General features: G+C 33.3%; 1 protein-coding gene across 22 annotated transcripts in view; it reads right to left on the bottom strand.

Moving 5' to 3' along the window:
• The window catches only part of LCORL (ligand dependent nuclear receptor corepressor like), a 196543-nt gene that overhangs the window by 114166 nt on the left and 67015 nt on the right, over window positions 1-15362 (bottom strand). For 14 of the 22 annotated variants that reach the window (XR_014263897.1, XR_014263898.1, XM_082462599.1 and 11 more), the window contains exons 2-4: window positions 15294-15359; window positions 3436-3515; window positions 2387-2516 (exon numbers count right to left, since the gene is read on the bottom strand). Coding sequence is in view for 20 of the 22 variants with exons in the window: in XM_082462599.1 (XP_082318725.1) it covers window positions 2387-2516; window positions 3436-3515; window positions 15294-15359 (276 nt within the window). In the remaining 2 variants the exon portion in view is untranslated. Of the gene's footprint in view, window positions 1-869; window positions 917-2386; window positions 2517-3435; window positions 3516-5944; window positions 6008-10486; window positions 10685-15293; window positions 15360-15362 lie in introns of those variants that run through there. The other 8 variants (XM_082462616.1, XM_082462615.1, XM_082462619.1 and 5 more) reach the window with 6 other exon arrangements.

Below are 15362 nucleotides of genomic sequence, written 5' to 3'. Positions count from 1 at the left end.
TCATTATCTCTGTCTGTTAAAATAACAAGAGTACCTATCTCTTAACAGTGTTTTGGGATTAAATGAGGTAAGTCACAAAACGGGCTTAGTGTTCAATCATAATTGATGACATCAACCATCTTAATTATCCTAAGTGTGAGTTCTCAATAATAGCAGCTTACATCATCAACTTCCATAAAACTATAGTTAAGAAAGATAATAAACAAGCTACAATAAGGATATTAAAAGGTTTCTCTTTGTTTTGGCAAGATGATCACATGCTTATGTTCCTCAAACTAAGCAACAGATTTAAAGTACCAGTAATACTAATGTTACTAATATGCAGCATTCCTAAAAATGACCGACTTTGAGAAATTTTCAGGAATCAAATAAAAACTTCACTAACAAGATGCTTTATTAGCATTTTATTTGCTTCCGAAGACTCGGAAGTATTTCCTATCTTTAAAAACACATTTTTTGCCTTTTATTTCAAAGTAAAGTTAAAAGAACTTACTAAATAAATAAACAAATACACAAACAAAGGAGTTAAGACCATTTAAAGGATACTGTTATTATCTTCTAGACTCATCCTTGTCAGACCATATTGGAAATCTCGAAAATGATTTCATTCAAAGAAATTAAAAACAAACAACAGAAACAAACCCAAGTAAACAAGTAGGAAAGTCCTTATGTTTAATTAAATCTGGAAAGTGATGATGGACTACAAATAAAGAAATTAACAAAGACAAAAATACTGAAGACCTGAAGTAAAGCAAAAATACTACTAATAAGAATCTTTCATTTAAAAACTCTGTGATCCTTCAAAGATCTTGAAGAAAACCAAAAAAATCCCCAAATGGAGAGGTCACTAAATATCCATGAACACTCACCCAACCATTGGTAGGAGACCTCTTGGAGACCCAGATGCTTGAATCAGCTGAAATAGTACCAAGTTTTTACTGATTACTCTTAACAGGGCAATGGAGCACAGGCTAACTCCATACTATCAAATATTAAAAGGCATTATTATTGATTAATTTCTACCTACTACCATTACAAATTATTCAAAGGAGGAGGCGACTGAGTAAGTTCTAAGGTGAGTGAAACTTACTGCATGCATGTGTGTAAATGCATACATTTTCTCCAGCTCTCTTCGTGATGTAAGTCTGATAACATAATTCTTATAAATGTAAATATACAGGCAGAATAAAATTTTCTAAGTTAATATAAAATTCTTAAAGAAATCATGTAAATAATTTTTATATTGGTTCTAAAGAAAATTTTTAAAAAACAATTTGTTTTTTAAAGATACTGCCAATTTCTCAATACTAAGTACTTTGGTAACACACAGGAAAAGATTTTCAGTCCCCTGCACTTAAAAAAATACATAGTTCTTAACTTTAGGCCTTTTAATATACTAATGGTTCTTCTCATCACAGGATTTTCATATTTCAACACATAAAAGAACTCCTAACAGTAAGACTAAACAAAAGCCTCCTCTCTCAAAGGTGAGGACTATATTCAACATTATAGATTAAAACCTGTAAGTTATCTAGTTAACAGAAAATATCTGATGTTACCTAATTCAAAAGAGGAGTAAAAGCACTATCAATACTTAGATGAAAATACAGTAATGGCTTCCTCAATCTCAGGAAGCTGGGAGGTACAGTGATCCTCCCACCACCACCCTTCATTCCCCCTACACCATGACTTACTCCAAAGGTCTGTGTGATAAAAATTAAGACACTCTACTACTGCGCAAATGGCCAAGAACAAAAAATGGAAGGGTCTATATTTCTGTATTTTTCTCAAGTAACTTAAGATATAAAAATAACTTCTGCCTGATACATGTGTATCAAGCAAGAAAACAAGTGAAAAGCAGCCCTCATTTGGATTAAATGTTTAGATAGACAGGAAACAAAGAACAACACTGACACTGTAATGTCAAGTAAGCACATTCAAGCTATCAAAGAAACACTGAAATCTCAAGCCAGCAAATATACTACCAACCTGGCTGATAAATGATTTAACTGTTACATTTCTAAAAACAGCTTTGCAATATATTATATCTATCACTTACTGAACACGAAAGAACTTTTGAAGTCAGAAACAAAATAAGGAAGACCAGAAGCATATAAAATTTTCTTCTGCCTATAGTAGATTAAGAAAATAAAGTCAGGGAGAGATTTGAGAATAGAATGGTGAAAAGGAAAGCCTAATAGAAGACTAGCTCTACAGTGATTGCAAATCCTAACGTCCCTAAAAATATGAAGAAAAACTAAGGACAAAGAAGGAAATAATCAAGAATGGAGTAGAGATTGACATATTAAAAACTTGTGTGAGAGAAAAATTCAAACATTTTAGATGTCTATTGCAAATTTTAAATGACAAAGTATATCAATATTACCTTTCTTTCGAAAGAGTGCATTTAGGTAATTTTCTGCTTGGCATTCAATCTTTTCAGTGTTGGACTGGCCCTGAGATGATAGTTCCTCTGTTGGTGTTGACTGTGAAGAATCAAGAGATGGTATACAATCCTAAAATTAGAAGAAAACAACATAAAAAAATCACTTTTTATTTAAACATGGGACTCCATATAAAATGGCAAAAAAATTATCTAAATGTTTATTTTTTTATCTTTTAAATATATCAAATTATATACAGAACATAAAATTTGAGAAAGGAGTCAGGAAAAAAGAAATTTATCTTTGATAGAGGGCCAAACTAGCCTTATTCCTTAGCAAAACTATTGTCAAAAAGGGGGTGGGGGGCAGATAAAATATATTGTTAAATAAATTCACTATATAGCATGCCAGTAATGAGAGTTTTAAGAACAAAGCAGATATGTTTATCCACTAATCTGACCAAAATGGGTGCAAGTTCTCAAATTCCCATTTCTTCTCAGCCCTTCCCACAACAGTACATAAAGAATTAGGACTTCCCACCATGCAGGAAGACGCTGCTTGTCTAGTTTATGCCCTGTTTACAGTAGAAACTAATAATTAATCATTTCACAGGAGATAATTATGATATCCAAAAGACTTCATGAGAAAGTAAAAGGCTAAAAAGTAGTACTACATTATCCTCCAACCACTGATTCCTAAGAAATCAGACTACAGGGTGGTCTCAGACCAAACTAGGCTCACCCGTGTCGACCTAAATACAAAACAGATCGACCTAAATACAAAACAGATCTGAACTGAACTTTATGAGTCAGAGAGCTTTAAGAAAGAAATGTGAAATAAGCAAAAAAGATAAGAATGTTGGGATTTTTACCTGCAAGTTAAGCTAAATGTTAGACTTCTAACATAAGACTTTAAAATATTCTTCTCATTACCAAAATCAAGTATTTAAATTTCACTGTAAGTCACAAATTTTCAGAACAAATTAAGTTTAAAAAATTGTGTTACAATAGTGCAATTAGTTTAGAAATAATTTCATAGCACTAAAACTTACACTGACTGCTTCTCTCTGTAGGTTACAAAATGAACATTTTTCATCCATAGACCAGTCAGTCAGCTCTTCTGGTTCACAGTCTTCAAAAGAGGGAAAAATATTGATTAAATACACTAACTTTATTAAAACAAATAAAATTACCACTCGCCATAGCAATGGCTCATATAAAAAAGCTAGCTACTAATAGTAAGGGGAAAAGGCCCCCCCAAAATTAAACTGGTGACATCTAGAAAGAAATACGGAGAGTAATTTTGCACTATTATCGGACAAAGTAGCAAGAACAATGAGCTGGTTATAAATTAGTTTTCCAACAATAGAATTTTAAGTATCATCTAGCCTTCTGAAAGATTCAATTTATCATCATCTATTAATTTTTATTTTCAGTATGAAAGAAATCAGAACAAACAGGGAGATATGGGGATAAAGGAATAAATTTTGCACATCATGAAAGACAACATAAAACAGAGAAATGGAATAAAGCACCAGAAAAGCCTACAGATTTGAGAATATGGAATGCTATCCAATAAAAAAGTAGAAATTCACTGCTAAGAAGTCAGATCAGATTTTCATTACATGCTAAAGGCTTTGTTGCAAGAGTTAGAGCAAAAAGCAAGTAAACAAGTTATATTATTCAATACCAAACATGGATTTTTTTCACAAGAATGTTCCTTATAATCCAACTGTTGTAATATATTAGCGAGTTTGTGGAAAACATTTGCTAATGAAGGAATTTTATGAAGATATAACAACATTGCCATCCTAACTGTACTTGGTATAGACAATGATTTTTCAAACTTACTCCTTGCAATAGAAACTCCCTCCAATTTCTTTTCCCAAATAAATTCATACACAGAACCTCAAATAATACATAAACCATTATCATCTGAGGCAGCTACATTGGAACTAATTTGAAAAGCACTGGTATACCACAGTAATTTCTCTTATACTTTTGAAATACATAATGAAATTGAATACATGTTTTCTGCTAAACTACACAGGAAATAAACTCATCCTTCTGGAATGATAATGAATAAATACTACTTAGGTTTAGCCCCTGGGATACTCTTGCATTAATCTAGATATATAGGTCAGAATAGAAGATAATATAATTTGCTGGAATATAAAGAGTATAGTGATAGCTTCCTTTGATTTTGGCAGTGCTCCAGAAATATTCCTTTTATTTATTTAAGCTTGGAAAGAGGAGGGAATGGGAACATAAGATCCAGTATGGAGTAATGGAAAGATGATTGGATTTGAAGTCTCCAAAAATCTGGAATGGAACTTATTATTTGTAGCCTTGCCAAGCCACAAAGGTTTTGTTTTACTTTCCACATCTGTAAAATAAGGATCCCATCACCTAACTTATTTGTGATCAAATTTTAAAAATATGAAAATACTTTATAAACTACAAAACATCATGCAAAGGTGAATTATTAACGAGGTAGAGTCGCTAGCCATTATTTTTTAAATCCTGTACTATCACACATATATTTAATAAGGTTAGTTTGCAGAAGATAAATTTTAATTGAATATCTGCTTAAGAAAACTGATCACTTTTTGTAAACAACCTGACAAATGAAAAGGTTTACATAACCTATACAGTTAAAAACCCAGAATTGTAGTTATGCAGGTTCATAATTTTCTCCAACCTTTCACCCAGTCAGTACAACAGAAGCATAGATTCACACTCTTGAATATAGGACTGTGCAGTGTCTCTTACAGAGAGCGAGGCACAGCTTTCTGACCAATGAAATGAATATAGAAGAAGTGACAGTATACCATTCTAAGCAGAGGCTTTTAAAGGCATGGCAAATTTCCCCAATTCTCTTGAATTTCCACCATCCAACATCAGAAGAACTTGGCCCGTAAAGCCATTAATCCTTCAGTCTGGAACATGGAGTCATGAGAAGATGTTATCCCCATCCACAGCCTAGACTCCAGTGACTAAGGTCACCCATAAACATGAAACAGATTCTGGAGCTGTTTGTTATGTAGCATTACTGTAGCAAAAACTTGACTCATATGCCAAGCATAACATAATTTTGATAGATCAAGGAAATCTTACTGCTTTTAAAAATTATGGCCTCATGAATAGGGACTATGAAGGGAATCCAGCACTGGGATTTTTGAAAAATAGCTGGTAGGTCTGGAAAAGGTATTTCTGAAAAATCATTGAAAGGTTTCATAAAGTTTCAGTGATAAATATATTGACTCAAGGGACAACAATAAAATTGGGCATGCTGAGATTATCCTCATTTACTTTAGTTATTTTAGGTGAAGTTCTTCAAGGAAATTCAATTAAAATAAATGCCTACATAGTTAAACAAATGGCATTGAATAATCAATGATTACATAAATGCCATTAAATGTTACTGGGTTCAGAAATCTATGAATTTACTTAAAAATATTTAGTAATTACTCTTTATATAGCAATTTTTAATTTTCAGTCCAAATAAATGATGATGGTATATATTTTTTATATATAGGAAAAGCGATTTTGAAAAATCACCTGGAGGCCAGACTTCTCCCTCTGTCCAGGTTGTCCTTTCAGGTCATAAAAATTAAATAAGCACTACAACAAAACACATTCATTTTATCTCTCAAACAAAATTTGACAATGATTCAGATATTCATCTCTAAAATAAGTTGTCTCTCATTTTGAAACTTTAATACATGAAGGTATAAGCTCAAAAAGGGTCAAAATATGTACCTTATACAACTAGCCTTATTAATAAAAGGCAATGTCATATATGAAACTGATAGTAAATGAATGATAAAAATCAACCTTTCCACCATATATAAATATTTTTGTGGTCAAAGTCTGGCTCCAATCATTCACCTAATTTATCTGGGAAAGATAACAGTCTTTGAAATTAGAGAGCCTTGTAGTGAACCATGGTCTTTCCACATACTATTGATAGATGTGGCCTTGGGCAAGTCACTTTCTCTGAGCTTCAATTTCCTCACTGTAAAACGAGGATAATAATAATTGCATCTTAAGGCTGTAGTAAAAATTAAATAAGAACATACGCAAAACACAGAAGTCCAGTAGATGTTACTTTCATTTTCTTTTAACTAACCACACTTCTTTTGAATGTTTTTATTCTCTTCAGTACCCTCAAGCCATAGAAAACAAATTTGGAGTTCCTAAAGATAAAGTTCAATGAAAAGTGAAAAAGGAGAATACTGAAACTAGATTTTTCATTAAGGTCATAAAAAACTGATTATAACTTTGTTAATTTTGTTAAAAGATACTGAACAGTAGGCAATATAATTAAAAAATAATTTTTCATTATGAAACTACATATTAACTATATTGAAAGTACAAAGGAGAAAAGAAAAAGTATTCATAATCCCATCATCCAGAGATAACGATTAATAGTTTGCAATATATCCTTCCAGTTTATATTCTATACCTTTTAAAAAATTAGGATCAGCTGATTTTTTAAAGATCAATAAAATGATAAACCTCTAGCCTGGCTAACCAAGGGAAAAAAGAGAAAATATCAGAAATGAAAGATGGGCCATCACTACTGATCCTATGAACATTAAAAGAGTAACAAAAGAATATTATGGACAACATTAGTTTCCCACAGATTTGGATAAAATGGACAAATTTCTTGAAAGACACAATCTACCAAATCTCACACACAAAAAAATACGTAACCTCAATAGGCATTTATCAAAGAAATTAAATCAATAGTTAATAGCCTTCCAAAACAGAAAGCACCAGCCCAAATGGTTTCTCTATAATCTGTTCCAGAAAACAGAAGCAGAGGAAATATTTCCTAACTCATTCTTGACTCCAAAACCTGTCTGAACAGACACCTCACCCAAGACGATATGCAGATAGTAAAGAGGCATATGAAAAGGTGCTCAATATTACATGCCATCAGAGAAATGCAAATTATGACAAGATACCACTACACACCTATTAAAATGGTTAAAGTCCAAAACACGGACAACATGAAATGCTGGTGAGGATGTAGGGCAAAAGGAACCTAAATTCATTGCTGGTGGGAACACAAAATAGTACAGCCACTCTTGAAGATAGCCTGCTTCTTACAAAGCTAAACAGAGTCTTTCCTTTCCAAAGGATCCAGCAATGGTGCTCCTAGGTATTTAACCAAATGAGTTGAAAATGTATGTTCACACAAAAACTTGCACACACATGTTTATAGCAGGTTTATTCATAATTGCCAAACCTAGGAAGTGACCAGGTCTTTCAAATAGGTGAACAAACTGTAGTCCAACCGTATAAGGCAGTTTTATTGTTTTATTGCACTTTGCTTTACTGCACTTTGCAGATATTGCATTTTTTACAAATTGAAGGTTTGTGGCAACACTGTGCTGAGCAAGTCTATCAATGCCATTTTCCCAACAGCGCTTATTCACTTTGTGTCTCTGTGTCACACATTTTGGTAATTCTCACAACATTTCAAACTTTTTCATTATTATATTTGCTATGGTGATCTGTGATCAGTGATCTTTGACATTACTATTATAACTGCTTTGGGGTCCAAGAACTGTGCCAATATAAGTTGTCAAACTTAATCAATGTTCTATGTGTGTTCTTTTTTTTATTGAAGTAGAGTTGATTTACAATGTTGTGTCAATTTCTGCTGTACAGCAAACTGATTCAGTTATACATATCTATATTCTTTTTAAGATTCTTTTCCATTATGGTTTATCACAAGATATTGAATATAGTTCCCTGGGCTATACAATAGGACCTTGTTGTTTATCCATTCTATATATAGTGGTTTGCGTCTGCTAACCCCAAACTCCCAATCCATCCCTCCCCCGCCCACTCCCTCTTGACAACCACAAGTCTGTTCCCTATGTCTGTGAGTCTGTTTCTATTTCATAGATAAGTTCATTTGTGTCATATTTTAGATTCCACATATAAGTGATATCATATGGTATTTGTCTTTCTCTTTCTGACTTCACTTAGTATGATAATCTCTAAGTCCATCCATGTTGCTGCAAATAGTATTATTTCATTCTTTTTTATGGTTGAGTAATATTCCATTGTGTATATATACCACATCTTCTTTATCCATTCATCTGCCAATGGACATTTAGGTTGCTTCCATGTCTTGGCTATTGTGAATAGTGCTGGTATGAACATAGGGACGCATGTGCCTTTTTGAATTATAGTTTTCTCTGGATGTATGCCGAGGAGTAGGACTGCAGAATCATATGGCAACTCTATTTTTAGTTTTTAGAGGAACCTCCATACTGTTTTCCAAAGTGGCTGCACCAACTTACATTCCCAGCAACAGTATAGGAAGGTTCCCTTTTCTCCACACCCTCTCCAGCCATTTGTTAATTGTAGACTTTTTAATAATGGTCATTCTGACCGGTCTGAGGTGGTACATAATTATAGTTTTGATTTTTATTTCTCTAATAATTAGTGATGCTGAGCATCTTATCATGTGCCTGTTGGCCATCTGTATGTCTTCTTTGGAGAAATATCTATTTAGGTGTTCTACCCAGTTTTCAACTGGGTTTTTTGTTTTTTTGTTGTTGAGTTGTATAAGATGTTTGTGTATTATGGAAATTAAGCCCTTTTCGGTCACATCATTTGCGAATATTTTCTCCCACTCTGTTAAGTCGTCTTTTCGTTTTGCTTATGGTTCCCTTTGCTGTACAAAAGCGTTTAAGTTTGATTAGGTCCCATTTGCTTAATTTTGCTTTTATTCCTATTGCCTTGGGAGACTGACTTAAGAAAACATTGGTAGGATTTAAGTCAGAGAATGTTTTGCCTATGTTCTCTTCTAGGAATTTTATGGTGCCATTTCTTATATTTAAGTGTTTAAGCCATTTTGAGTTATTTTTGTGTATGGTGTGAGGACGTGTTCTAACTTCATTAATTTGCATGCAGCTGTCCAACATTCCCAGTACCACTTGCTGAAGAGACAGTCTTTTTTCCATTGTATATTCTTCGTGTGTGTGTTCTGACTGCTCCACCAACTGGCCTGTCCCCAACATCTCTCCCTCTTGCTGGGCCTCCCTATTCCCTGAAACACAACAATATTGAAATTAGGCCAATTAATATCCCTACAATGGCCTCTAAGAGTTCAAGTGAAAGGAGTAGCAGCAAGTCTCTTGCTTTAAATCAAAAGCTAGAAATGATTAAGCTTAGTGAGGAAAGCATATCAAAAGCTGAGACAGGCTGAAAGCTAGGCCACCTGTGCCAAACAGTCAAGCTGTGAATGCAAAAGAAAAGTTCTTATAGGAAATTAAAAGTGAACACATGAATGATAAGAAAGTTTTAGTGGTCTGGATAGCCAGCCACAACATTCCCTTAAGCCACAGCCTAATCCAGAGCAAGGCCCTAATTCTCTTCAATTCAATGAAAGCTGAGAGAGATGAAGAAGCTGCAGGAGAAAAGTTTGGAGCTAGCAGATATTGGTTCATGACGTTTAAGGAGGGAAGCCATCTCCACAACAGAAAAGTGCAAGGTAAAGCAACAGTGCTGATGTAGAAGCTGCAGCAAGTTATCCAGAAGATCTACCTAAGATAATCAATGAAGATGGCCACACTAAACAACAGACTTAAAATTGAGACAAATCAGCCTCATATGGGAAGAAGATGCCATCTGAGACTTTCATAGCTAAAGAGAAGTCAATGCCTGGCTTCAGAGCTTCAAAGGACAGACTGACTCTCTTGTTAGGGGCTAATGCAGCTGATAACTTGAAGTTGAAGCCAATGCTCATTTATCATTCCAAAAGTCCTCATTTACCACATTACCTGTGCTCTATAAATGGGACAACAAAGCCTGGATGACAGCACATCTGTTGACAACATGGTTTACTGAATATTTTAAGCTCACTGTTGAGACCTACTGCTCAGAAAAAAAAAAAAATTCCTTTCAAAATGTGAATGTGACTGCTCGTTGACAATGCACCTGATCACCTAAGAGCTCTGATGGAGATGTACAACAAGATTCATGTTGTTTTCACGCCTGCCAACACAACATCCACTCTGCAGCCCACTGACCAGGAATCATTAAGAAAAACATTTCATAAGGTTATAGTTGCCATACATAGTGATTCCTCTGATGGATCTGGGCAAAGTAAACTGAAAACCTTCTGGAAAGGATTCACCATTCTAGATGCCATGAAGAACATCCATGATTCATGGGAAGAGGTCAAAATACCAACATTAACAGGAGTTTTGAAGCAGCTGATTCCAACCCTCATGGATGACTTTGAAGGGCTCCGGACTTCAGTGGAGGAGGTAACTGTAGATGTGATGGAAATAGCAAGAGAACTGGAATTAGAAGTGGAGCCTGAAAATGTGACTGAATCATTACAAACTCATGATAAAACTTCAAAGGATGAGGAGTTGCTTCTTATGGATGAGCAAAGAAAGTGGTTTCCTGAGATAGAATCTACTCCTGGTAAGATGCTGGGAAGATTGTTGAAATGACAACAAAGGATTTAGAATATCACATAAAATTAGTTGATAAAGCAATGGCAGGTTTTGAGAGGACTGACTCCAATTGTAAAAGAAGTTCTACTGTGGGTAATATGCTATCAAATAGCACTGAATGCTACAAATTGTTTGTGAAAGCAAGAGTCAATCAGTGTGGCAGACTTCATTGTTGTCTTACTTTAAGAAATCACCACAGCCATCCTAACCTTCAGCAACCAACACCCTGATGAGTCAGCAGCCATAAACATCAATGCAAGACCCTCCACCAGCAAAACAATTACAACTTGCCAAAGGCTCAAGTGATGGTTAGCATTTTTTAGCAATAAAGTCTTTTTTAACTAAGGTACATACATTGTTTTTTAGCATAATGCTATTATTGCACACTTAATAGACTATGGTATAGTGTAAACATAACTGTAGAAACCAAAAAATTTATATGCACTGGGAAACCAAAAATTCATGTGACTCACTCTATTGCGTTATTCTCTTTATTGCAGTGGTCTGGAACTGAACCCGCAATACCTCTGAGGTATGCCTGTACACTTGGATAAGTCTCTGTGTACACACTGAGGAAAGCTAATATAACTTATATAACTAACTATAAAATAGTATTAGATTCTCTGGTTTTAATATAAATAATCATCAATTCATATTAGAAAGCTACTCATTCTTTAGTTAATACTAGGGTATGGGTTCCTAGTAGGAAGAGATCCTACCTATTCATTTTTCTTTCCTCCTTGCTCATCACAGTTCCTAACACAAAATAAGCATTCAAAATATGTCATCCAATAAATCTTATTAAAAAGTAGCTTTGTTTGCTCCATCATCATAGTGTTAACAGTTGGGGGGAAAAAAAGGATATTAAGCCAAAAATATTAAATGTTGGTCAGTGGTATAAGTCAGGGATTAGCAAACCTTTACTATAATATAAACAGCCAGAGAGCAAATATTTTAGGTTTTGGAGGATATATGGTCTCTGTCAAAACCATTCAACTCTACTGTTGAAGGACAAAAGTAGCCATAGACAATATGTCAACAAATGAGAGGGGCTGTTTCCAATAAAACTGTACTAATCGGGCATTAAATACGGACTTCATATAGTTTTCACATGCCACAAAATATTAAATCTTCTTTTGATTTTTTTCAACTATTTAAAAACATAAAAACCATTCTTAGCTCACAGGCCATTCAAAAACAGTCAGTGAGCTGGATTTGGCCAAGATGCGATCACTTGCATACCTCTGATATAATTTCTCTTTGAAATGTGGACACAGCTAGGGAAAAGCCAATAAGGATCTATCAGCCACTTTACACCTGCCTACTGTACTCTTTTCATATTTTTGTAAATGTCCATAGTCAGGGCAAGTAAATCAGACAATCCTACAAATGAAAGAAACTGGTTCCCCAATAAGACATGAGAAAGGATTGACTAAAGCAGAAAACAAGAGTGAATTTCTGCTTAAAAGTCATGTGACAGCAGGAAAAGTGAATTCTGGGTTGGTAGAAGAGAGGCATAGAGTATGGGGAACTTTTCAGGGAGTACATAAAAATTGATGACATTCAAAGTTTCTTTGGAGACTTTACTCCAAAAAGAAATAATAGTTATGTTTTCCTCAAAAGGACAAAAAGTCCTAAGAACAGATCAAAGAAGACAGAAAGCTTTTGTTTCCAACAAATAAAAAATTAGCAACACTCAAAAGCTTTCGAAACCATTCAATCTGGAGGTGACTCTGAATAGATTTCAAGAATTAAAATATAAACTTCTCAAAACACTAATACAGATGATAAAAAGCCTTAAAATTAAAAACACACTGTATGCCAAAGTTGACTTTCAAGGTAGCACTATGAAGTTTAGAGTACATTTTTCCACAGAAACAGTAGCAGATTGGCAAGGCAGTCTATTTAACTTAAATGTATTATAAAATAAAAATACTATGCATTTAATTTTATAATAAAAATAATTTAGAGTAATATACAAGGATCCCTTGGCTAGCCAATTCATCTAGTTCCTGCGTTTTGGAAAGTGAGTAACAAGGGTTCAGATTTCCAATGATTTATCTAAAAACATACACTCACCTATGTGATTCCTGCATACAGATTTGTATAATGAGAAATACCTACACTTGGTAGTCCTAACATCTAAATATTAAACCATTTTAAACAATGATAACAACAAAGAAAGCACACTTATTTAAGAAGAGGATAAGAAAAAAGCTGGAGATGTCTATAATGGATAGCTTCTACATGCCTTTTCAAAGGCTCTACACTTTGATAGCTCTGTTGTAACTTTCCTTCAAAATGTATGGTTGTCTTTATCTTTGCACAGGTACAGATTTATTACTACAATTAATATTATCCCTCTTAAGCCTGAAACTTTGATTAGAAACCTTATTTTAAATTCAAAAAAGCAAAGAAAAGGAGGAAGAATTTAAATAAGAAACCTGGAGAAAAGTTAGAACATCTGGGGTGAAAAAGGGCAACATCAGTATGTGCCCATGTCTGAGAAGAAGATTGAGTTCCAAAGCTTAGCTAATTTTGTAAATCCTCCCACCAAAAAAAGCACAAAAGAGGATATAAGGTACAAGATCTATCAGAATTAAAATAAATGGAATGAGGTATAAGCAACAGGGTATTAAATTAATTAAATTAATTACCATAGATCTACAATGTAATACTGTGCTGCCATTAAGAATGATGATCCAGAACTTTATATACCCAAATGATACACTAGTGAAGAAAATCAGTAGGCACAAAAAACTATATACACTGTATATACAGTATGTACTACTTTAATAAAAGAATAAATACATCCAAACATATATTTTAAATTTATATAAAAATGGTGAAGGTTATCTGTGGGTCGTGGAACTAGGAGTAATTTTTTTCTTTCTGATTTATTTGTATTTTCTAATTTCCAAAAATGAACATGTGTCACTTGTATGCTAAGGAAATACTAGTCTAAATATAAAATACAAGAATTTATTTCATTAGGACATTCTGCCCTTTATGTAATAAACTAATTTTTGAAGACATAAATATATACACACATAACTATATAAATAAATAAATGACAGTGGGGGAAGCAAGACGCTTAGAGTTACAAGTTGCAACTTGGGTTATCAGAAGGCAATTAAGTATAATGCTGACTTCTGATCTGAATGAGGACAGCAGGTTTAAAAAGAAAGGTTGAAGAAATATCAAGCACAGGTTAAATTCTTGTTTCTTTGGATTTTTCCTTTCTTCATTTACATGCTCAGAAAAATAGGTGAAACTACAATTAGTAGTGTTTATAAATATATCAGGTAAAAATATTTAATGCAGTGTTAAACTATGATAAAACGAGAAATGAGTACAATTAAGAGATAAAAGAAAAAGCTCTTAGCCATAAGAATGATAATACACTAGAATAAGGCACATTTTGGAGTCTCCATCCTAAAAGTCATGTTCTGCATGCATATCATTCATCTGACTGAACATGAGTGGTTGGCACAAATGATCTTTCATAGATACCAGCTCTATGGTTCATAACTCAATTATCCTGCTCAACATTAATTTAAAAAAAAAGAATAAGTAGAAAACTTTTGATTGCCTCAACTCAAAAGATTTATTTATACAAGATACCTTGGGTCTTTGTAGAATGGAAAGTACCAGAGGAGAATAGAAGCTAACAGAGTTATCAGCATATAAAACAACAGGGATGAGATTCAGAAATAACTGTACCAAAATCAAAGTAGAAAATCTATACTAGCACTGCCCATTTTGTGAATGAGCTGTACTATAAAATTTCAAATGTCTACAAAAATGTTCTCTCCTAGTGCTCTACATTTCCAAGCAAGTAATAAAAAAACTAAACTATATTATAGCAGTTATAGCATAGATCAAAATCTTCCACCAGGATTTATGCTAGAGTGTTTGGAAGAGGAGGATATAAGAAATAACAAATAGCATTAAAACTCTGAACACACATGGCAGAGTATCTCAGAATGACAATCTCAGTTCCAGGCTGCCTATATCATAAGCAACAGGAGATATTTATTTAATTGAACCCTTTTAAGTCCTCTTTAAGAATAAGTCAGGGCACATAATGTTTAAAATAACAAAAATTAAATTTTACCATTAACCCAAAAACAAGCTTTGTTTTCTACTTTGATCAATGTACTAAAAGTTTTTTAAAGATTATATAATAATGTAATAATGTAATAATAGAAATTTTGTTTTAAATTTTGTAATTATCATTATTATATTATGTAATAGAAATAATATTTAGATCATTTTATTTACTTATTTAAAAATATTTTCTAATTAAATGAGATCACAAATTCATTTTAATACAAAATTAGTATAGAACAACCATTTTTCATTTGTAAAATGGACAGAAGATTAAAATTTTTAAATAAAATTTAAAGAAACATTACCTTCAAATAAACTGAGGTCTCTTCGTAGCCGTGGTCCATAAAGCCCTTCTAAAATACTCTCAAAACCTG

This window comes from Balaenoptera physalus (assembly GCF_965194825.1).
Source record: "Balaenoptera physalus genome assembly, chromosome: 5".
Lineage (NCBI taxonomy): Eukaryota > Metazoa > Chordata > Mammalia > Artiodactyla > Balaenopteridae > Balaenoptera > Balaenoptera physalus.
This window is presented reverse-complemented; position numbering and strand designations above follow the sequence as displayed.